The 22,463-nt window shown below is 43.8% G+C and overlaps 3 protein-coding genes across 3 annotated transcripts; all 3 read left to right on the top strand.

The window, feature by feature from the left end:
• The first annotated feature begins 1,174 nt into the window (after positions 1 to 1,174).
• LOC111841983 (extracellular calcium-sensing receptor-like) lies at positions 1,175 to 5,477 on the top strand. The gene is made up of 6 exons (XM_072701597.1): positions 1,175 to 1,503; positions 1,641 to 1,929; positions 2,817 to 3,644; positions 3,758 to 3,982; positions 4,380 to 4,503; positions 4,576 to 5,477. The coding sequence occupies exons 1-6, from the start codon at positions 1,175 to 1,177 to the stop codon at positions 5,475 to 5,477; spliced, it is 2,697 nt and encodes an 898-aa protein (XP_072557698.1).
• Positions 5,478 to 9,106: 3,629 nt separating this feature from the next.
• Positions 9,107 to 13,413, top strand: LOC140579197 (extracellular calcium-sensing receptor-like). Its single transcript, XM_072701596.1, has 6 exons — positions 9,107 to 9,417; positions 9,618 to 9,906; positions 10,328 to 11,149; positions 11,289 to 11,513; positions 12,316 to 12,439; positions 12,512 to 13,413. Exons 1-6 carry the CDS (start codon positions 9,107 to 9,109, stop codon positions 13,411 to 13,413), a joined length of 2,673 nt encoding a protein of 890 aa, XP_072557697.1.
• A 2,105-nt stretch (positions 13,414 to 15,518) lies between these two features.
• LOC140579196 (extracellular calcium-sensing receptor-like) lies at positions 15,519 to 20,239 on the top strand. The gene is made up of 6 exons (XM_072701595.1): positions 15,519 to 15,745; positions 15,954 to 16,242; positions 17,366 to 18,187; positions 18,355 to 18,579; positions 19,144 to 19,267; positions 19,338 to 20,239. The coding sequence occupies exons 1-6, from the start codon at positions 15,519 to 15,521 to the stop codon at positions 20,237 to 20,239; spliced, it is 2,589 nt and encodes an 862-aa protein (XP_072557696.1).
• Positions 20,240 to 22,463: the final 2,224 nt, after the last annotated feature.

Raw genomic sequence — 22,463 nt, 5'->3', positions numbered from 1 at the left:
CTGTCAACCTGAATGCTTCTGGCTGTTTGATACCCCTGAGAACAAGGCCGCAGATTTTGTTTCAACATCAGTGGGGATCAAATCAGCCCCGAACCCCCTGTCTCCCTAAACAAACATGGTACTAAGCCCTTAGTCAGCAAAAATCTCCATTTATTTTGCCAGCTGGGGAGTACGTAGAATTCGCTGACTGGGGAGTGGTGTTCTATCAAACAAGACCAGGACAGGGAATTCCAGGCAACCAGTTTTATTCAGGGCAAAACAGGGAAGGGTGAGAAGATGTTGCAGGGTCTTAACTAGAACCCAAGAGGGGATCCAAAGTCGAAGTTGTTAAGGGAGGAGCCGAGCATCGAGGGGCCGGGGGGGTCAGTCAGCAGCCGCGGACGAACAAAGAAGGGGAATCCATGAGGGGCTTCATGGGGGCAAGAGGAGGGCAGGCAGGAGGCGCGGGAAGTTCGAGAGTGGCCAGACGGACAGAACGTAACGTAACGTAACCGTAGGAAGAACAAAGAGTTAGAACACTCAGTAGTAGCATGCCAACAATACCTCGCACCGCACTGCCGCCAGAGCGAGGCTTAAGTAAGGAGTTCTACTGATTAGTCCTAAGATGACTCAGCTGCGGTTACCGCCTCCGCGAGGGGGGCGTGACAAGCGGGGGTATCCCATCTGTGGATTTTATTGGCATAATTCGAAAATTATGAGGGGGTTTCAGACACATGATTTCACAAGCAGGCTATCATTTTTTATAGTTATTTTACCAGGTGGCTACACGCATGCACGGTACCCCTACAATACTGGCAGGGACTTGTCTCTACCATCCATACCCAAATCCATGCCATTGCCTGTGACTCATGTTGCTAATGGCAGGTGGTGGCCATGCGGGCCAAAAAGCGCGGGGATAACACTCTCCTCTTGGGTGTAGTACAACTGCAAACCGGGGAACCAAAACGGGGATATCCAAAATAAATCCAGATCAGTGGTAAACAGAATAATAAATATTTTCAAGGTGTGCTCAACCTTATCTCCTTTGTGAATAGAGCCTGAAGCACAGTGACCTGGACTGAATATGCAGTCATTTCAAATTCATTTATGATTTAATATCATCACTCAGTTTGTGACCCAACCTTCAGTACGGGCAGTTCACGGATGGTGATGTCGCAAGTCCTCTTGGCGACAGATGATCCCAGAGGGATGTGTATCGAGGTACAAGGTGGAGAGGGTGGTGGATAAAAGAGCCCTTCTGGCTCTGCCCACCCCCAATGTGACACCAGCCTGTCAGAAGATGGCGTCTCTGCTCATGTGGTCCCTGTTTTACCACGTCTCCGTCTTTGGGTTCGCCAGCACCACCCAAACCACAGCCTACAGCTGCTCTCTGCTGGGCCACTTTGATCCAACTTTCCAGGCTGATGGAAAGTTTACCATTGCAGGACTGTTTCCCCTGCACTACTGGGTGGAGATGTCATACTGGAATTACACACACAAACCAGCTGACGCGCAGTGCCTGGGGTGACCTGATCTTGTTTACGTTTTGGTTTCTTCTCTGTCTTTTTTGGGGGTATTTTTAATTATCCCATAAAGCAGGGAGACCTACTGCCTCTTCTCCCACAGCTGCTACTCCTTTCTGACTGCTGGTGTCTTTGCAGGTTTGACCCCAGGGCTTTCCGATGGGCCCAGACCATGAGATTTGCTGTAGAGGAGATCAACCGGAGTGAGAACCTGCTGCCCCACCACACTCTGGGCTACAGGATCTTTGACTCCTGTGCAACTCATGTGGGAGGGCAGCGTGCGGCTCTGGGGGCTCTGAATGGACCAGAATTAGTCCAGAGTCCCTTGTGTTCCAGCGCCGCACCTCTCTTGGCCGTAATCGGAGATTCCGGGTCGTCTCAGTCCATTGTTGTCTCAGACACTCTGCAGCCCTTCAGAATTCCTATGGTATGTATTCCAGCCCTGCTTTCCTTTGGTCCTCTGTGTCGTTCTCCAAGAATGTGATGCATTTTTCACCGTGGAGATTCAGTGGAGATTCTTCTAGTTTTAATTAAAACTAATGAACTGAATTAAAATTTATTGTGAATAAATCACTGCATTAAGAACTATGCAGCACTTTACAGAATTTGCATGCTTCAATAGATACATAATTGCGACATTTACAATATGCCTGGCACTATGGTCTTAAAAATAGAATATTCATATCTTGAAGTCAGTATGTCATGAATTGAGGTAATCATTTATTCTACAGCCCTGTTTCCAAGAAGTTGGGATGCTGTGTAAAATGTAAATAAAAACATATAAACCCACATTTCATTGAAAACAGAACAAAGATAGCATATCCAATGTTGAAACAGAAATTTTATTGTTTAATGACAAATATGTATTCACTTTGAATTCAAATTGAGTATATATTTGTCATAAGACAATGAAATTTCTCTTTCAACATTTGATCTATTGTCTTTGTTCTGTATTCAGTTAAATATGGGTTTATGTGATTTGCAAATCATTGCATTCTGTTTTTATTTATTTTTGTTTTACAAAGTCCCAACTTTTTTGGAAATGGGGTTGTATGATTAAATGTAATGATGTTTATTTTTAACATGATGTGATGACCTATAAAATTGTGCCAGTGTTCAGTGAAGAATAAATAATAAAAAATGGTGAGTAAAATGCTAAAGGATTAAACTTAAAGGTGATGAAAATACATCCTTTAGGACATTATATCAGAATGTTTGGAACACCCTGCACCATTTCAAAATCTTGTTTTATGAGCAATTATATTTTTGTAAATTATGCAGGAATACAAATCTTTGCTGCTCATTGCTCCCCAGATCAGCTATTTTTCAAGCTGCTCATGTCTCAGCAACAGAGATAAATACCCCACATTTTTCCGGGTAATTCCCAACGACGATTACCAGGTAAAAGCGATTGTCCAGCTCTTACAGAGGTTTGGATGGACGTGGGTGGGCATAATCACTGAAGACGACGACTATGGCAGGTACGCAGTGCAGGGTCTGCTGAAGGAATTCAAAAGCACTGGGATTTGTCTGGCCTACTATGAAATGATACCCAAAGTGTACGACAAGAGGAAAATCCACGATATCCTTAAGGTGATGAAGCGGTCTACAGCAAAAGTTCTTATCTGCTTTTCTGGTGAGGGGGAACTGTTCCCATTCCTGAAGGAGTACATAGAGCAGAAGATCACTGGCATCCAGTGGATTGCCAGTGAAGCCTGGGTAACAGCCTCCCTCTTCGCAGGCAGTGAGTTCTACCCACACTTGGGTGGCACCATTGGGTTTGCCATTCGCCAAGGTCACATCCCTGGGCTGGGGGACTACCTGCTGACTGTGAACCCGCTGAGGTACCCCAACAACTCCGTAGTGCAGGAGCTGTGGGCCGCTTTGCACGGTTGCTCCATGCAGCCTCCAGCCGGCAGGAGCCCGGTCTCCCCAGAGCTGCCCTCCTGCACGGGGTCGGAGCCCCTCCTGGAACAGTACCCTGTGTACCTGAATACCTCCAACCTTCGCATATCCTACAATGTGTATAAGGCTGTGTACGCCATCGCCCACTCCCTCCATAACCTGCTCAGCTGTGAGCCTGGAAAAGGGCCTTTCCAGAACTCATCGTGTGCCAAAACCACCAGCATCTATCCATGGCAGGTAAAACACATTGTTTTTTTACTGTCATTTTAAATAATATATTTAATTTTGTATGTTTTTTTTTTTTTAGATCCAGATAAAAATATCTCTTGTATATGTGATTCTTTTCACAGGTGCAACACTATATCCAAGAAGTGTCATTTACTGTTTCAGGAGAAGAGGTGAATTTTGATGAAAAAGGCGATTCGATTCCTTCCTATGATCTAATAAACTGGCAAAGAGACACATCAGGAAATATCAAATTTGTCAATGTGGGATTATTTGATGGTGCAAAGGATGCTGGGAAGGAACTCTTCATTGAGGAGAAAGCGATTATATGGACAGATAATAAACCTGAGGCAAGCTGCTGACAGTGTGTATTTTGATAATTATCAAAAATTTACTCTCATGCATCATCAATTGTAACACAACAAATGCACAGATTCCATTAAAGATATTGTTTTAATATTACAAAAATAACCAGTTACTGAATAAACAGAATCTTTTGTCTGTTTGTATTGTGGTGCAAGAAAGCACGTAGCATAAGAGTTAGAAACATTGTCCATTGTATTTCCATTACAGAAATACCCTAATATACCAAAAAATATCCTGTCCAATGGTTTTAACCAAGCTGTGTTCCATTAATGATAAACAAAGACAAAAACTGACAAGTAATCTGGTTCTCTGTTCTCTGCAAGATTCAGCTCATGTTATTAGCTGGTTTCTGCTCTTAAATCTGTCTTCTCTGAAGGACAGGTGCTGGTGTCTGTGTGCAGTGACAGCTGCGCTCCAGGATCTAGGAAGGCTTTCCGTCGCGGGGAGCCTCTGTGCTGCTTTGACTGTGTACCATGTGATGATGGCGCGATTAGTAATCAGACAGGTGAGATTGGCACCAGTATCTTAATTATTCCTCATTAAACCTGACATCACATTGATACGTCTCCCCTTTCAGATTCAATAGACTGCACACCTTGTCCTGAGGACTACTGGTCCAATGCAGCCAGGACAGAATGCATACTAAAGGCAGTTGAGTTCCTCTCCCATGATGCAATGGGGCTGGCCCTGACTGTGATTTCCATAGTGGGATCTTGCCTCACCGCCGCTGTACTGTCAGTATTCACGCACCACAGGAACACTCCCATCGTTCGGGTCAACAACTCGGAGCTGAGCTACTTCATCCTCCTCTCTCTAGTCCTGTGCTTCCTGTGCGCCCTACTGTTTATCGGAGAGCCCACACCGTGGTCCTGCATGCTGCGTCACACTGCCTTCAGCATCACCTTCTCCCTCTGCATCTCCTGCATCCTGGGAAAGACTCTGGTAGTGTTGGCAGCTTTTACAGCAACCAGGCCTGGGAACAACATCATGAAGTGGCTGGGACCCAAACAACAGAGAGTGATCATCTTCAGCTGCACCTTGGTGCAGGTCGTCATCTGTGCCGTGTGGCTGGCTGCCGCTCCACCGTTCCCCTTCAAAAACACTCAGTACAGCAGGTCCAAGATCATCCTGGAGTGCAGTGTAGGTTCTAGCTTGGCCTTCTGGTGCGTTCTGGGATACATCGGCCTCCTAGCCTGCCTGTGCTTTGTCCTGGCCTTTCTCGCTCGCAAACTGCCGGGCAATTTCAATGAGGCAAAGTACATCACCTTCAGCATGCTTATCTTCTGCGCCGTGTGGCTCGCCTTCATTCCTGCGTACATCAGCTCGCCTGGAAAGTTCACAGTGGCCGTGGAAATCTTTGCTATCCTAGCCTCTAGTTTTGGTCTCCTGTTTTGTTTGTTTGCTCCAAAATGTTACATAATTTTATTAAAACCAGAGAGAAACGCTAAACAGCATCTCATGGGAAAAGGGAAGTCATGAAGTCATAATCTGGTTAAACATGCTGAGTCAGAAAAAAACAGGAACCCTTGTCACCTTGTGGGTGGGCCCTATGTAAAATGATGCCATGTTTTTTTTTTTACTTAACCCCTTAATTTCTAAAGCAGGTGATGTGAATAATATTACCTGTTCATTTCATTTAGAAACATCCTAAGTATTTTTACAGCGCTGTTTTAACATTGTAGAAAAAGATGATCATATTTTAAAATATCAGCATTTTCATATACAGCTGAAATAAACCTTACAAATATTTCCTTCAAAAGCATTTTTTCTTTTGATATTGTCCCACATGAAGAAAATGAATAGCCATCTTTTAATATCTTCTAAGCTGCTTTTTTCACCTTGTTTTCCTGTCTGATGGACTAACATGTCTGTCTGAAAACCAACTGTGACAAAACACCATAGAGAATTCCCTGTGGTGTTAACACACATATAGCAGCAGCCCTAACTGCATTGACTACAGGAAATAATCAGTCTATAATGATTTGATAGCTGCTATGCTGCCCTGTCCTGCCCAGAACCACCGTAGACCCTCAAATTGACCTTGTTATACATTTACTGCTCACCCAAACAAAGAGAACATGCGGCGAACCAGCCAGCAAATTTGCTTCCTAATTGCAAGGTTTCCACTATGAAAAAACAAACACCATCGATCAGCATGATTTCCATGCTGGTCCATGCTAGTGAGTGTTGGTTTGGTGCTGGTTTGGTGCTGGTGTAGCTGGTGGAGCAGCATGACATGGGGCAGCATGTGGCTCAGTGGGCTAGGCCAGCTTTCTTGTAATCAGAAGGTTACTGGTTCAAACCCAGCCTCAGTGTGTCTGCAGATCCTTGAGCAAGGCTCTTAACCCCCAGCTCCCTGGCTGCCCTTCATGGACAGCTTACTCTACAAAGAGCAAGTTGAGGGAGGCATAAAGACAATTTCCCTATGGGGATAATAAAGTATTGATCATTATTATTAACGCCCATGGTTCATATAGGGCTATCAATCATGCTTCTTATTTCAGTCATATATGACAACGCAGGACGTTCACCATAAGTCAGTGTTTCTTTTTGTTTGATTATCGCCACATTCATACCCGAAACACTTAACATGTAAGACACTCAAGGGAAAAGCTGATAGGAAAAATATAAAAACTTTACACGAACTTTACATTTCAACAATATAGTTGCGGCAGGACACAGGTGGAAAAGGTGAGGATCCGCTGAGCAGCTCCGAGACAAAAAACACTGGGGAAGATACTGGGGAATACACTGGGGAAGATACTGGGGAATACACTGGGGAAGATACTGGGGAATACACTGGGGAAGATACTGGGGAAAATACTGGGGAAGATACTGGGGAATACACTGGGGAAGATACTGGGAAATACACTGGGGGAAGATACTGGGGAATACACTGGGGAAAATACTGGGGAATACACTGGGGAAGATACTGGGGAAAATACTGGGAAATACACTGGGGGAAGATACTGGGGAATACACTGGGGAAAATACTGGGGAATACACTGGGGAAGATACTGGGGAAAATACTGGGAAATACACTGGGGGAAGATACTGGGGAATACACTGGGGAAAATACTGGGGAATACACTGGGGAAGATACTGGGGAAAATACTGGGAAATACACTGGGGGAAGATACTGGGGAAAACACTGAGGAAGACACTGGGGAAGATACTGGGGAATACACTGGGGAACACACTGGGGAATACACTGGGGAAGATACTGGGGAATACACTGGGGAAGATACTGGGGAATACACTGGGGAATACACTGGGAAGATACTGTGGAAGATACTGTGGAAGACACTGGGGAAGACACTGGGAAGATACTGTGGAAGACACTGGGGAATACACTGGGGGAAGATACTGGGGAAGACAATGGGGAATACACTGGGGAAGACACTGGGAAGATACTGTGGAAGACACTGGGGGAATACACTGGGGAAGATACTGGGGAAGACAATGGGGAATACACTGGGGAATACACTGGGGAAGACAATGGGGAAGACACTGGGGAATACACTGGGGAAGATACTGGGGAATACACTGGGGAAGACACTGGGGAATACACTGGGGAAGATACTGGGGAATACACTGGGGAATACACAAAATAAAGGGACTGTGAGGGGTCAAAAGACAAATGGGAAAAACAAGAATTAACTACAAGAACCATAAAGCAACACAACTAGGGAGCAACACTGGGAGCAGGACTTGGAAATTGAGTAGAGCTACAAACACACAGTAGCATGAGCACAATGACTGACTAATGAATGGATTGAGGGCAGACATTTAAATATATACAGGAAACCAGGGCAAACAAGGGGCAGGTGTAAATCATAATCAAATCTACCAGTCAATGAAAGTGCAAGATAGGAAGCAACAGGTGGAATCAGTAACAATTAACACAGAAACTAGGAAGCATAGCAAATACTAAGGGTTAAAGCTGGGAAAGACTAGGATTATAAGAATATTAAACCATAATTAAACATGGCAGAAGCAGGATAAACCTAAAACAGGGAAGCAATGAAAAATAATAAGCATTAGGGGAACGGAAAAACCAATAAACATAGAATACAGGGTCAAACTTATGACCAGAGGGCGCAGCCTCTGAGCCACATGCTCAACTTGTTGAGTTACACAGCGGCCCAGGGCACAGGGGAGACACACTAGGGCTGAAAGCTACAAGAGGAAGAGGGGAAGCAGGATGACCAGCGACACCTGCTGGTCAAAACAAAACATGCAGGACAGGGTCAAATGGGCGCCAACCCTGACAAATACGGACTGTGTATTTATTTTGAGTGTCAAATTAAGAGCCTAAATGATTTGGGTAAAATGCTTAAGAGTCCTATATAAAGAAGCTTATTTAACATACATTGAACATGTGCTGCCGGTAAGTGGGGCTTAACGCACGACACGCTGTGTATTATAGTTTTTTAATGTATGGCTGTGGAGGCGAAGAACCACCCGATGTAAAGCGTATTTAAATACATATAATGCGCAGGTTGCAGTGCATTAACCTGCTTGTACCAGGGTTGCCACATATTTGGCTCACACATTTGTACGAGGAGACATCATTCTCACATATATAAATTGAAAATTAGTAGCAGTGCTATTTCGGCATACCACTGTATTTCCATTTGTCAATACTGTATCTTGGGGGACCCTCCCTGCCTGATTTCAAAATACTGGAATAGAATTGCTTTTTAAAATGCTATGAAAAATATTGCATATTGCTGCAAAATTATGTGGAATATGAAAACTTAGATATAGCTCAAGCCTATTATTATTAAACACATATGACCATCTTTAAACTGAAAATAGTATGTTGCTTAGACAGATGTTATTTCAAAATTGCCTGCTACTACAGTCAAAGACCAGTATTTATGAGCAAGCCAAATATACAGCAGAGATATAAGCAAGTAAATGCAGTTCAAACCATATATTAAAAGTTTTTAAAAGTGATTTGCCTGGCCAGCACTATGTGTAAAGTTATAGAAAATTCCTTGATAGCAGAGCAGTGAGATGTTAAAGCAGGATTGAGTCTTTAGGTTACTGAGGGTATATGGGTGATGTCACAAGCTGTCCCAGGGAGGCAGAGGATCGACATAATGAGGTTCAAAACAGAGAGGGTGGTGGATAAAAGAGCCCTTCTGGCTCTGCCCACCCCCAATGTGGCACCAGTCTGTCAGAAGATGGCATCTCTGCTGATGTGGTCCCTGTTTTACCACGTCTCCCTCTTTGAGCTTGCCAGCACCACCCAAACCACAGCCTACAGCTGCTCTCTGCTGGGCCACGTTGAGATGCCAGGCTTTCTGGCTGACGGAGACTACATCATCGGCGGGATTTTCCCTCTGCACTACAGGGTGGAGCTGCCCTCCACCAACTACACCCATAAACCGGCTTCTGCACAGTGTCTGGGGTGAATCAGAGGACTTTAATGCTTCTAAAGCAAATTGTTATCTTGTTTTGTTTAATACTGCTGCTGATTTCTCATGGGCAACTGTATGTAGGTTTCAGTGCAGTCATGACACATGTTTCGTGCTGTGAAAACTGCTCCTCATAACTGCTCCAAATTCTCTACACTTTCCGAATCCTTGTAAACTGCTGGTGTCTTTACAGGTTTGACCCCAGATCTTTCCGATGGGCTCAGGCTTTGAGATTTGCTGTAGAGGAGATCAACCGGGGTAAGAACCTGCTGCCCCACCTCACTCTGGGCTACAGGATCCATGATTCCTGCGCAACTCCCCTCACAGCCCAGCGGGCAGGTCTCTCGGTACTGAACGGGCCGGACGGAGATCAGAATGACATGTGTTCTGGTACCTCGCCACTTTTGGCTGTGGTTGGAGAATCTGGGTCGTCACAGTCTATTGTCGTGTCCAGAACTCTACAGCCCTTCAGAACCCCAATGGTGAGTTGAATTTCATCCGCAGGCTTTTTGAAATACATGTAATAGTAAAAAACGCAAAAACTAATTTTAAGCTCTTCATATTTGATGTGTTTCAGCAGTATATTGAGAAATTGTGTACAAGAGCTGGCAAAAAAATTGGGAATTCTGAAAATGTAAGACTTCTGTCCTAAATTTTGTTTCAGTTGTTTTAATATATATATTATAATTACTGAGGAAATTTATTTGTCTATTCTGCTGTACAATAACAGAATGATTAGGCATCTTTCAAATGGCAGATTTTTTCCCATTCACAGTGAGCTTTCCAACATGCATGCATCAACATGCAAAGATCTTTCTGGCAGTAAAGAATCTTTCTATGCTTTCTCAGTTGTGCTTTATTTTATTTGCATATACTCAGTTTCAAAATGACACTTTTTTTCAGATCAGTTATTTTTCAACCTGCTCATGCCTGAGTAACCGAAGAGAATTCCCCACGTTTTTCAGAGTCGTCCCTAATGACGACTATCAGGTAAAAGCCATCGCGCTGCTCTTGAAGCATTTTGGTTGGACCTGGGTTGGCGTGGTCACAGAGGACCATGACTATGGTAGGTTTGCCCTCCAGGGTCTCAGGATAGCTATCAAAGATATGGATATCTGTTTAGCGTACCATAAAATGATACCAAAAGTCTACAATCGAGAAAAAGTGGTTGAAATTCTCGATATCATCAAGTTCTCTACTGCCAGAGTGGTCATCATTTTCTCAGGGGAAGGGGAGCTTTACCCCTTCCTGAAGGAATACATGGATCATAACATCACTGGCATCCAGCTGATCGCCAGTGAAGCTTGGGTAACAGCCTCGGTGATAGCAGAAACCTACCCCTTCCTGACTGGCACCATTGGGTTTTCCATCCGCCAAGGGATGGTCCCTGGGCTCGGAGACTACCTGCTGACTGTGAACCCGCTGAGGTACCCCAATAACTCCCTAGTGCAGGAGCTGTGGGCCGCTTTGCACGGTTGCTCCATGCAGCCTCCAGCCGACAGGAGCCCGGTCTCCCCAGAGCTGCCCTCCTGCACGGGGTCGGAGCCCCTCCTGAAACAGCACTCTGCCTACCTGAACACATCCAGCTTCCGTGTGACCTACAATGTGTATAAGGCTGTGTACGCCATCGCCCACTCCCTCCATAACCTGCTCAGCTGTGAGCCTGGAAAAGGGCCTTTCCAGAACTCATCGTGTGCCAAAACCACCAGCATCTATCCATGGCAGGTAAAACCTAAATTATTCACAAATATATAAGCCAGTTATATTGATTTTGTATATTGAAGTTCCTTTATTCCACTGTTGGAGTGATATATTTTTCCTGAGAATCACTGTTTTTCACGTCTGTCTTGTGTATGTTTAAAAGCTTCAACAGTATCTTCAAGACGTCTCCTTCACCATCTCTGGAGAAAAGGTGAACTTTGATGAGAATGGTGACGCCATCCCATCCTATGATCTAATCAACTGGCAACGGGGTACAGCCGGAAATATAGAGTTTGTCAAAGTGGGCATGTTTGATGGCTCAAGGGATGCTGGGAAGGAGTTGTTCATCCAGGACGAGGCCATCGTGTGGACGGGCCAGCAGAGCGAGGCAAGCTGCACACACTGTGTATTTCAGTACATGCGATGCCATCTTTTGAGCTTCTGTAGGGTGAGGTGGAGGTAAGTGCCTCTCAGAATTTAATGCCATCAATTCGATTATTATAAATTATCAGTTATAATTCTGTTATGGGATGTTATGGTAAATAGTTTTTCTTCTGTCTAATGATATTCTTTCAAATGAACATCTATATTCACTTACACACCAATCAGCAAGACTGACAGTGTTAGAGAAAGTGATTCTTTATTAATCTGTGGGCAAATTTTCTTCTTGCCTACCTGACCTTGCGCTCCATGAGATAGATATAGAGATGAAGGTGCGCTCGGCGGGATCGCAGTGCATTCTGGGTCGGCCAGCGGGCAGCTTAAGGGTCTGAGGACAGATTCGCCAAGGCCTGGGCATGAACTGGCGACTTTCGGACACAAAGCGTTAGCCTTCTTTGCCACATCGCACCCCCAAAATCCTGCTACAAGCACAAAGAGTATTTCCTCCTAAGGAAAGTCTTTCTGTATAACATTTCATCATGACATAAACACACTATTTCAGATTAACGCTGCTGGGTACAGGTTTTGCAATTTTTTCACGTGAAAGTGTTTTTTTTGGAAACTAAACATGATTCCCTCTGTCCTGGTGCACCTATACACACACACAGTGACAGATACACGGGTGCCGCATTTTCTGGGATTCATTTGTTCACAGCACCTCATTTATATTTTGCTGCTGACATTTAGAGGTGCTCAGCATCATCTGCGGGTCTTTGCTAAGACACCTGACTGCTCCCTTTCATAAACAGGTGCTGCTGTCTGTGTGCAGTGACAGCTGCGCTCCAGGATCTAGGAAGGCTTTCCGTCGCGGGGAGCCTCTGTGCTGCTTTGACTGTGTACCATGTGACAGCGGCAAGATTAGTAATCAGACAGGTGAGACCAACATCAGTATTTTAATTATTCTTCATTAAACCTGACATCACATTGATATGTCTCCCCTTTCAGATTCAATAGACTGCACACCTTGTCCTGAGGACTTCTGGTCCAACGCAGCCAGGACAGAATGCATACTAAAGGCAGTTGAGTTCCTCTCCCATGATGCAATGGGGCTGGCCCTGACTGTGATTTCCATAGCGGGATCTTGCCTCACCGCCGCTGTACTGTCAGTATTCAAACACCACAGGAACACTCCCATCGTTCGGGTCAACAACTCGGAGCTGAGCTACTTCATCCTCCTCTCTCTAGTCCTGTGCTTCCTGTGCGCCCTACTGTTTATCGGAGAGCCCACACCGTGGTCCTGCATGCTGCGTCACACTGCCTTCAGCATCACCTTCTCCCTCTGCATCTCCTGCATCCTGGGAAAGACTCTGGTAGTGTTGGCAGCTTTTACAGCAACCAGGCCTGGGAACAACATCATGAAGTGGCTGGGACCCAAACAACAGAGAGTGATCATCTTCAGCTGCACCTTGGTGCAGGTCGTCATCTGTGCCGTGTGGCTGGCTGCCGCTCCACCGTTCCCCTTCAAAAACACTCAGTACAGCAGGTCCAAGATCATCCTGGAGTGCAGTGTAGGTTCTAGCTTGGCCTTCTGGTGCGTTCTGGGATACATCGGCCTCCTAGCCTGCCTGTGCTTTGTCCTGGCCTTTCTCGCTCGCAAACTGCCGGGCAATTTCAATGAGGCGAAGTACATCACCTTCAGCATGCTTATCTTCTGCGCCGTGTGGCTCGCCTTCATTCCTGCGTACGTCAGCTCGCCTGGAAAGTTCACAGTGGCCGTGGAAATCTTTGCTATCCTAGCCTCTAGTTTTGGTCTCCTGTTTTGTTTGTTTGCTCCAAAATGTTACATAATTTTATTAAAAGCAGAGAGAAACACTAAGCAGCATCTCATGGGAAGGGTAATGAAATAAAACTATGCAATTTTATTTAAATGGTTCTAAACTTTCATATACAGTCCACATTGTAGTATTTTGTCTGATTATTCAGATAGTTTTAAAAATTTATAAATGAATTATATATGCAATTCATAAAATTTGTTCAGTACTCAATATTTCATAAAACCAAATAATATTATAATTTTATTGATTATAAGAAGAGTACATCCTTTAATATTTGCATACCTTCTGAAATAAATCACTTTATTGAAAGTTCAAAGTCAGACTTTCATTATTCCCATTAAACATTTCTTGCAATTTACAATTTTATTATCCCATATTTTACAAGAAATCCTATGTACAATTGTTACACACAGTGTGGTTGCTTACTGCCAGTATTTACTGATCGGTATTATCAAACATAATATATGGTTTTTCCTACATTTCACATTAAAAAATATTTTTCAGATAAATCAGCCAGATAAACAAAGTAGTCAGATGATGGTATACTGCCCTCTATCAGCCTGGAAGATGAATGACACTGGAGTTTTTGCCCAACTTATCTTAGGTGACAGGTACAATTTTAATGAAGTGAATGGATGGAAAGGCTGAGATGGATGGCGCTTTTGTCATTTCCACAGGTGAACTTCATTAACAAACTGGGCAGCTCATTGGCAGTGCAAAAATAACAGCAGATACTGTTCTTTTAGACAGTACAGTTAACATTATAACAAGTAACAGAGCCAACTTTACCTTTTCTGCAGAACCAGCAAGACACTGCACCGAAGTGTATTCTATGCCCTTAGTTGGTGGCATGGTATACACTTCACACCAAAAACACAACAGATTTGTAAAGCACACGTTCTTTAAGCAATGCAAATGAACCGTCAAGAACAGCATGAGCACACACCAACCATTATGATCATTATTGCGCCAGTCAAACAAAACAGCCACTGAAGCTGGTGGGACTCTTTAGAACCAGCGACACCCTCTAAACCAGTGTTTCTCAACACAGTCCTCAGCGAACCCCAGCCAGTCCATGTTTTTGCTCCCTCCCAGCTCCCAGCGCACCTGTACCAGCTATTCGGTGTTCCTGATTGGCTGGGAGCTGGGAGGGAGCAAAAACGTGGACTGGCTGGGGTTCGCTGAGGACTGGGTTGAGAAACACTGCTCTAAACGGTTTTCCTATGGCAGCGTTGCAAGAAGGGGCTCTACAGTAGCATTTCAAATACCGACTAGCTGTATATACCCTCAGATATTAAACACGATTGGTTGTTGTGTACCTCACAACCTGCCTTGTGCTTCTTGGGTTAGACTCCAGGCTCACCAAGGACTTACACTGGATAACCAGCTATGGTTAACTGGAATTATGGATGGATGGATCCACTTTATCGTCAATTTGGAATAAATAAATAAGAATAACTGATACTTCATTAATCCCCGCGGGGAAATTGTTTTGTCCCTCAACTTGCTCTCTTTTTTCGTAGAGTAAGCTGTCCATGAAGGGCAGCCACCCACAGCGGCACCCAGGGAGCTGGGGGTTAAGGGCCTTGCTCAAGGACCCGCAGACGTGCTGAGGCTGGGTTTAAACCAGCGACCTTCTGATTACAGGCACACAGGCTTAACCCACTGAGATACACACTAATTAATAAATAAGATATTTTGATATTTATTAATATCAAGTATTGAGTTTACCGAAATACATTTTTAATCTTATAAGATTAAATTTCACCACAGGGATCAATAAAGTATGATAATTTCCTGTAAATGCTGCAAATGTACTATTTCTAGAAGAATCTCAATTATTCACTGTTGTAATGTAAAAGAATAGTTATTAATATTTTAAGTATTTCAGCTAATAAAATGAAAAGCAAAACTAAACAAATGAACACGTTTTGGTTTCTAAGCAGTCAGTTAACCTCATATAAAATATGAGGTGTCTCTACATTCATCAGACATTATGTGAAAAGTCTGCGTTTCTTGTTAGTGGAGACACACAGGCTCCACCCATGATGATGGGCTGTTCAGGTTGCCCTCCTGGTGATGGGTGATCCCAGAGAGACAGGGACGGGGTACGAGCTGGAGAGGGTGGTGGATAAAAGGTTCTGCCCACCCCCAATGTGGCACCAGTCTGTCAGAAGATGGCATCTCTGCTGATGTGGTCCCTGTTTTACCACGTCTCCCTCTTTGAGCTTGCCAGCACCACCCAAACCACAGCCTTCAGCTGCTCTCTGCTGGGCCACGTTGAGATGTCAGGCTTTCTGGCTGACGGAGACTACATCATCGGCGGGATTTTCCCTATGCACTACAGGGTGGAGCTGCCCTCCACCAACTACACCCATAAACCGGCTTCTGCGCAGTGTCTGGGGTGAACACAGCCTGTATAATTATAAATCTGAATTATTTTATTGCTCTTGTAGTTTTCCAGATATTATTGCTAAGTTTAATCTCTTTTAACAACTTAAAATCAGCGGAACCATGACACTCTCTCAACAGCCTTACCAAAGCTCCAATCATCTTCTGCAAACTTTCTCTTCTGTCATCTAATCATTACTCTACTGTCTGTATATCTGCAGGTTTGATCCTAGATCTTTCCGATGGGCTCAGGCTTTGAGATTTGCTGTAGAGGAGATCAACCAGAGTAAGAACTTGTTGCCCAATCTCACTCTGGGCTACAGGATCTTTGACTCCTGCTCAACTCCACGGCTGGCCCAGCAAGCAGCTCTAACAGTGCTAAATGGACCAGAAGAAGCTCACAATGACATGTGTTCTGGCGCTGCTCCAATTTTAGCTGTGGTTGCAGAATCTGGGTCATCTCAGTCCATTGTCGTGTCCAGAACTCTACAGCCCTTGAGAATGCCACAGGTAAGTTCTGTCTGAAAATTTAACTTTCACAGAATACCATTCAGATCTGTTCATAATTTAAGAAATTAACCACCCCCTGTAAGTCCTTGCTGAACTGTTCTGTAAGACTAAAAAAACCTTAAACAAACAGTATCTGTATGCTAGAATCCTTTGTCATTTGACAACATACTGATCAACATACTAATCAACATATAATGCATTTAAACTCTGCTGGGGTTATTAAATGCAGCATCGGTATGCTAATTTGCTTCCAGTTCTATGATAATGCTTTATTTACAGCTGAAATGAACTGAAATCCATCTGAGCCCACAAAAGCTTCCCCTGACTCAGTTAATGTGCACACAATCAAGGATCCCACTGGCATTTTTAAAGAGACAGCAGTTTGCTGTCAGCTGGATGCATCATGAAAACTCATAACTGCGATGCCTTTAATGACAATCGTGTCTCTGAAGTTACCCCTACCTCACAGGTATTTTACAAAGTGGCTCAAAATCTCCCAAAATATGTCCCCAAAGCAGAGATCCTTTATGTGTTTAGACGCTTCCCAAATACACTAAATGCACTTCTCCCTTCCTTGCATGAAACTTAAAACTTCACAACAATCACAACAAAGGACATGCAAAATAATAATTTTATCATTAGAATACAATCTGGAATGATGGGCTGCTCAGTGACTTTCTTGTTCCAAAAGTTTATGGCTTCAAATCCCATGTTTTTTGTTTATTTCTGTTATACTGTATGTGCTATTAAGCTTTTTGGTTTTTATGTTTTTATTTGATTCTGTACAGCACTTTGGTCCAGTGTGGGTTTGTAAAGTGCTTTATAAATAAAGTTGGTATGGTATGGTATGGTATGGCAATCTTAAAAGTATGTCTCTGCTTCTGATGGAGAGCAAGATAGGATATGCAGAAAGTACCCAATTCCCCCACAATAACCTAGGAATTACAACTCTTCTCTAATTTTAAAAGGAGGAGAATGTCTGAAAACATAAAGAACATTTACAAGCTGTACACTGTTTTCGTGTGGGCCTGTGCTTTGATGCGGAAAAGCCTACAGCTATTCAGTTACTTCAAGTATCCATTTCCGCCTGAGTTTATGTTGATAAGGTATCTCTCTTTTTCAGATCAGCTATTTTTCAACCTGCTCATGCCTGAGTAACCGAAGAGAATTCCCCACGTTTTTCAGAGTCGTCCCTAATGACGACTATCAGGTAAAAGCCATCGCGCTGCTCTTGAAGCATTTCGGTTGGACCTGGGTTGGCGTGGTCACAGAGGACCACGCTTATGGCAGATTTGCGGTTCAGGGTCTCAGAGCAGTTATCAAAGACATGGGCATTTGTTTAGCTTACCACGAAATGATACCCAAAGTCTACAGTCGGGAAAAAGTGCTTGAAATCTTGGATGTGATGAAAAGTTCGACTGCCAGAGTGGTCGTTATTTTCTCTGTTGAAGGGGAGCTTTACCCCTTCCTGAAGGAATACATGGATCATAACATCACTGGCATCCAGCTGATCGCCAGTGAAGCTTGGGTAACAGCCTCGGTGATAGCAGAAACCTACCCCTTCCTGACTGGCACCATTGGGTTTTCCATCCGCCAAGGGATGGTCCCTGGGCTCGGAGACTACCTGCTGACTGTGAACCCGCTGAGGTACCCCAATAACTCCCTGGTGCAGGAGCTGTGGGCCGCTTTGCACGGTTGCTCCATGCAGCCTCCAGCCGACAGGAGCCCGGTCTCCCCAGAGCTGCCCTCCTGCACGGGGTCGGAGCCCCTCCTGAAACAGCACTCTGCCTATCTGAACACATCCAGCTTCCGTGTGACCTACAATGTGTATAAGGCTGTGTACGCCATCGCCCACTCCCTCCATAACCTGCTCAGCTGTGAGCCTGGAAAAGGGCCTTTCCAGAACTCATCGTGTGCCAAAACCACCAGCATCTATCCATGGCAGGTAAAACCTAAATTATTCACAAATATATAAGCCAGTTATATTGATTTTGTAGAGTCTAGCATGAATCAGACGCATTGTTTGCAAAAGTTCCTTTATGCCACTGTTGGAGTGATATATTTTTCCTGAGAATCACTGTTTTTCACGTCTGTCTTGTGTATGTTTAAAAGCTTCAACAGTATCTTCAAGATGTCTCCTTCACCATCTCTGGAGAAAAGGTGAACTTTGATGAGAAGGGTGACGCCATCCCATCCTATGATCTAATCAACTGGCAACGGGGTACAGCCGGAAATATAGAGTTTGTCAAAGTGGGCATGTTTGATGGCTCAAGGGATGCTGGGAAGGAGCTGTTCATCCAGGACGAGGCCATCGTGTGGACGGGCCAGCAGAGCGAGGCAAGCTGCACACACTGTGTATTTCAGTACATGCGATGCCATCTTTTGAGCTTCTGTAGGGTGAGGTGGAGGTAAGTGCCTCTCAACATTTAGCGCCAACAATTCCAAGATTATGAGTCAGTACTGCGCATACACCAGACATCAGCGGTAATCATCCTGTTGTGTGCCATGCGATATGTTTTGAAATGCATGTTAAATTAACAACACAATGATATATCCATCGAAAGAATGCTATAGAAATTCCTTTAAAAACACAGTAGTTTAATGTTATTCGTACTTGTGCTTTGGACATAGAAATCAAATATTTACGTCAGTCCAGGCAGTGAGTGTCATGGACAGGTGAGTACTTATGGTTACCTTTGGCGTTATGCTGTTGACAGGTACAGGGCTCATTGACAGGTACAGGGCTCATTGACAGGTACAGGGCTCATTGACAGGTACAGGGCTCATTGACAGGCACAGGGCTCATTGACAGGTACATATGTCCAGTAGTACCATCAGCTTGCATTCCTTTGTGCCTGTAGATCTCTGCAGTAACACCTGCCCGGTCCCTTCCATAAACAGGTGCTGGTGTCTGTGTGCAGTGACAGCTGCGCTCCAGGATCTAGGAAGGCTTTCCGTCGTGGGGAGCCTCTGTGCTGCTTTGACTGTGTACCATGTGACAACAGCAAGATTAGTAATCAGACAGGTGAGACCAGCACTAGTATTTCAATTATTCTCCATTAAATCTATCACTACATGTATGTTTCTCGTTTCAGATTCAATAGACTGCACACCTTGTCCTGAGGACTACTGGTCCAACGCAGCCAGGACAGAATGCATACTAAAGGCAGTTGAGTTCCTCTCCCATGATGCAATGGGGCTGGCCCTGACTGTGATTTCCATAGCGGGATCTTGCCTCACCGCCGCTGTACTGTCAGTATTCAAACACCACAGGAACACTCCCATCGTTCGGGTCAACAACTCGGAGCTGAGCTACTTCATCCTCCTCTCTCTAGTCCTGTGCTTCCTGTGCGCCCTACTGTTTGTCGGAGAGCCCACACCATGGTCCTGCATGCTGCGTCACACTGCCTTCAGCATCACCTTCTCCCTCTGCATCTCCTGCATCCTGGGAAAGACTCTGGTAGTGTTGGCAGCTTTTACAGCAACCAGGCCTGGGAACAACATCATGAAGTGGCTGGGACCCAAACAACAGAGAGTGATCATCTTCAGCTGCACCTTGGTGCAGGTCGTCATCTGTGCCGTGTGGCTGGCTGCCGCTCCACCGTTCCCCTTCAAAAACACACAGTACAGCAGGTCCAAGATCATCCTGGAGTGCAGTGTAGGTTCTAGCTTGGCCTTCTGGTGCGTTCTGGGATACATCGGCCTCCTAGCCTGCCTGTGCTTTGTCCTGGCCTTTCTCGCTCGCAAACTGCCGGGCAATTTCAATGAGGCGAAGTACATCACCTTCAGCATGCTTATCTTCTGCGCCGTGTGGCTCGCCTTCATTCCTGCGTACGTCAGCTCGCCTGGAAAGTTCACAGTGGCCGTGGAAATCTTTGCTATCCTAGCCTCTAGTTTTGGTCTCCTGTTTTGTTTGTTTGCTCCAAAATGTTACATAATTTTATTAAAACCAGAGAGAAACACTAAACAGCATCTCATGGGAAGGGTAATAAAATAAAACTATGCAATTTTATTTAAATGGTTCTAAACTTTCATATACAGTCCACATTGTAGTATTTTGTCTGATTATTCAGATATTTTAAACAATGTATAAATTATATATGCAATTCATAAAATTTGTTCAGTACTCAATATTTCATAAAACCAAATAATATTATAATATTGTTATAATATTATGATGTGGGTTATTTCAGTAAAATTTGGCTCATTTTTCAAAGCCATTTTTCTAATTTTATTTTTAAACATCCTGAGGTAACATGTGAGGTAACATGTTATTTTTAAACATCCTGAGGTAACATGTGAGGTAACATGTTATTTTTAAACATCCTGAGGTAACATGTGAGGTAACATGTTATTTTTAAACATCCTGAGGTAACATGTGAGGTAACATGTTATTTTTAAACATCCTGAGGTAACATGTGAGGTAACATGTTATTTTTAAACATCCTGAGGTAACATGTGAGGTAACATGTTATTTTTAAACATCCTGAGGTAACATGTGAGGCTCCTGTAGTTGGTCTTGCCAAATGTGTTCAGTATAACACACGTAGTTACTGTACTGGCTACTTAAAAATATTCACATTATCAAGTTTTGTAAAGCTTCCTAAATTTAATTCCCGCTTTGGCTAAAAGTTGTCTGAATATATATCTTCGTTCTCCTCTTACACTCCTCCTCGGAAGCCCCACCTGCTGCAGCCTCTGCCGAAGACTAAAGCCCCACACATTTTGGGAATCAACTGAAATACTGGTTTAGTGTAACTCCTTCTCCGTGTCCTGAACATAGCCGGAAACGTGACTTTGGAAAAGCGATGTTACGTTTGGATTGATTACAGTATGTACTGTAGTGTATAAGATACTATATATATTATAAAAAGCTGTTCATGACTTAAGCCAATAAATGCATATTTATTTTGGGGTGGGGAGGGGGCTAAAAATGGGACTAAAACTCCCGTAAAATAGGATTAACGACACTCCTGGTCTGGAGTAAAGATAAACTTAAATATTAGTTAAACATAAGTGTAAGTTAGGCTACTCTGGCCATGTTGGGTTTCTTTCTTATTAAGCCTAATGGGCAAGATTAGGCGAGCGATTCACATAATGTCATTAATAATGAATAATATATATTTATACACAGTTTATGATGGGGACAGTATCAGTAATAGTGTCCATAGAAACATTTCAAACCCAGATTTGGGTATTAAAACTAATGTATTTGATGTTAGCTTGTAATGAAGTATTAATATCAAGCAATTCTTTTTAATTTTTATGTTTATATATGGTTACAAATAACGTTATGTGTGATTGACGAGATCCAAACCCCTGTGTTCCGGATCTCACTATTTCTCAAACCCTGGGTATGGTGCTGTGTGGCCGGTTTTCACTGCAGCAAGGTTTAGTCACTATAGGCAACAAAACTGACATAGGTAACAGTACGTTACATGACTCACAATTTGACTTGGACTGGAGTCACAAATTTGATGACTTGTGACTTAACAGCAAATATGATGGGAAGGCTTGGACTAGACTTGAGCTTGAGGGCAAATGACTCAAGACTTGACTTGAACCGCAATGTTTTGACTTGAGACTTGACTCACCGAGGAATGACTACTTCCCATTCCTGGTGGAAATACATTTACCTGTATGGTATCATTTCAATTGAATAGGTGAGCTGCAGATGACATATAAACTTCTCTTCGCATTCAGCCTCGTGCACAGCACAGTTAATGTTGTAGAAAAGTCCCATGATGATCACAGAAAATCCCAGAAGTGTCCCTGATGTACAAACCAGGCCCCATATGGTACATCTCATACAAAAAAGTATTTATACATATATAATTTTATTAGACTCATGCTTAACTTCCCCTCCTCTGCATTTACTGTGACCTCTAATTGTTTGTGTTCTTGTAACTAATGTGTAACAACCCGATGTTGCCGTATTTTTTCAGCGAAACGCCTTCGGTATTTACATGGCAAATTTTAACCTTGGTAATAAAGCAAAGGACGATGACCAAAATGACACTGATGTCAACACATAAGATTTCCACCAGGCAGCTGAGTCCCCTTATTGGTGAATGATTCGGTGGTCCAGTTCCGCGTCTGAGATACAAAGCCAATATGTTTCCTAGACATTAAGGGATGTTATGAGCCCTCCTGGCAACAGATGATCCCAGGGGGATGTGTATTGAGGTACGAGGTGGAGAGGGTGGTGGATAAAAGAGCCC

The sequence above is a fragment of the Paramormyrops kingsleyae genome, chromosome 17, assembly GCF_048594095.1.
Source record: "Paramormyrops kingsleyae isolate MSU_618 chromosome 17, PKINGS_0.4, whole genome shotgun sequence".
Taxonomy (NCBI): domain Eukaryota; kingdom Metazoa; phylum Chordata; class Actinopteri; order Osteoglossiformes; family Mormyridae; genus Paramormyrops; species Paramormyrops kingsleyae.
This window is presented reverse-complemented; position numbering and strand designations above follow the sequence as displayed.

What these genes read in the sequence shown, in the direction of transcription:
- LOC111841983 (XM_072701597.1), top strand. Translation starts at nt 1,175, where the DNA reads ATGATCCCAGAGGGATGTGTATCGAGGTACAAGGTGGAGAGGGTGGTG. An exon ending in GGACAGATAATAAACCTGAG is followed by an intron (nt 3,983 to 4,379) that starts GCAAGCTGCTGA and finishes TCTGAAGGACAG; the next exon opens with GTGCTGGTGTCTGTGTGCAG. An exon ending in CGCGATTAGTAATCAGACAG is followed by an intron (nt 4,504 to 4,575) that starts GTGAGATTGGCA and finishes CTCCCCTTTCAG; the next exon opens with ATTCAATAGACTGCACACCT.
- LOC140579197 (XM_072701596.1), top strand. Translation starts at nt 9,107, where the DNA reads ATGAGGTTCAAAACAGAGAGGGTGGTGGATAAAAGAGCCCTTCTGGCT. An exon ending in GCTTCTGCACAGTGTCTGGG is followed by an intron (nt 9,418 to 9,617) that starts GTGAATCAGAGG and finishes GTGTCTTTACAG; the next exon opens with GTTTGACCCCAGATCTTTCC. An exon ending in AGCCCTTCAGAACCCCAATG is followed by an intron (nt 9,907 to 10,327) that starts GTGAGTTGAATT and finishes ACTTTTTTTCAG; the next exon opens with ATCAGTTATTTTTCAACCTG.
- LOC140579196 (XM_072701595.1), top strand. Translation starts at nt 15,519, where the DNA reads ATGGCATCTCTGCTGATGTGGTCCCTGTTTTACCACGTCTCCCTCTTT. An exon ending in AGCCCTTGAGAATGCCACAG is followed by an intron (nt 16,243 to 17,365) that starts GTAAGTTCTGTC and finishes TCTCTTTTTCAG; the next exon opens with ATCAGCTATTTTTCAACCTG. An exon ending in CCAGCATCTATCCATGGCAG is followed by an intron (nt 18,188 to 18,354) that starts GTAAAACCTAAA and finishes TATGTTTAAAAG; the next exon opens with CTTCAACAGTATCTTCAAGA.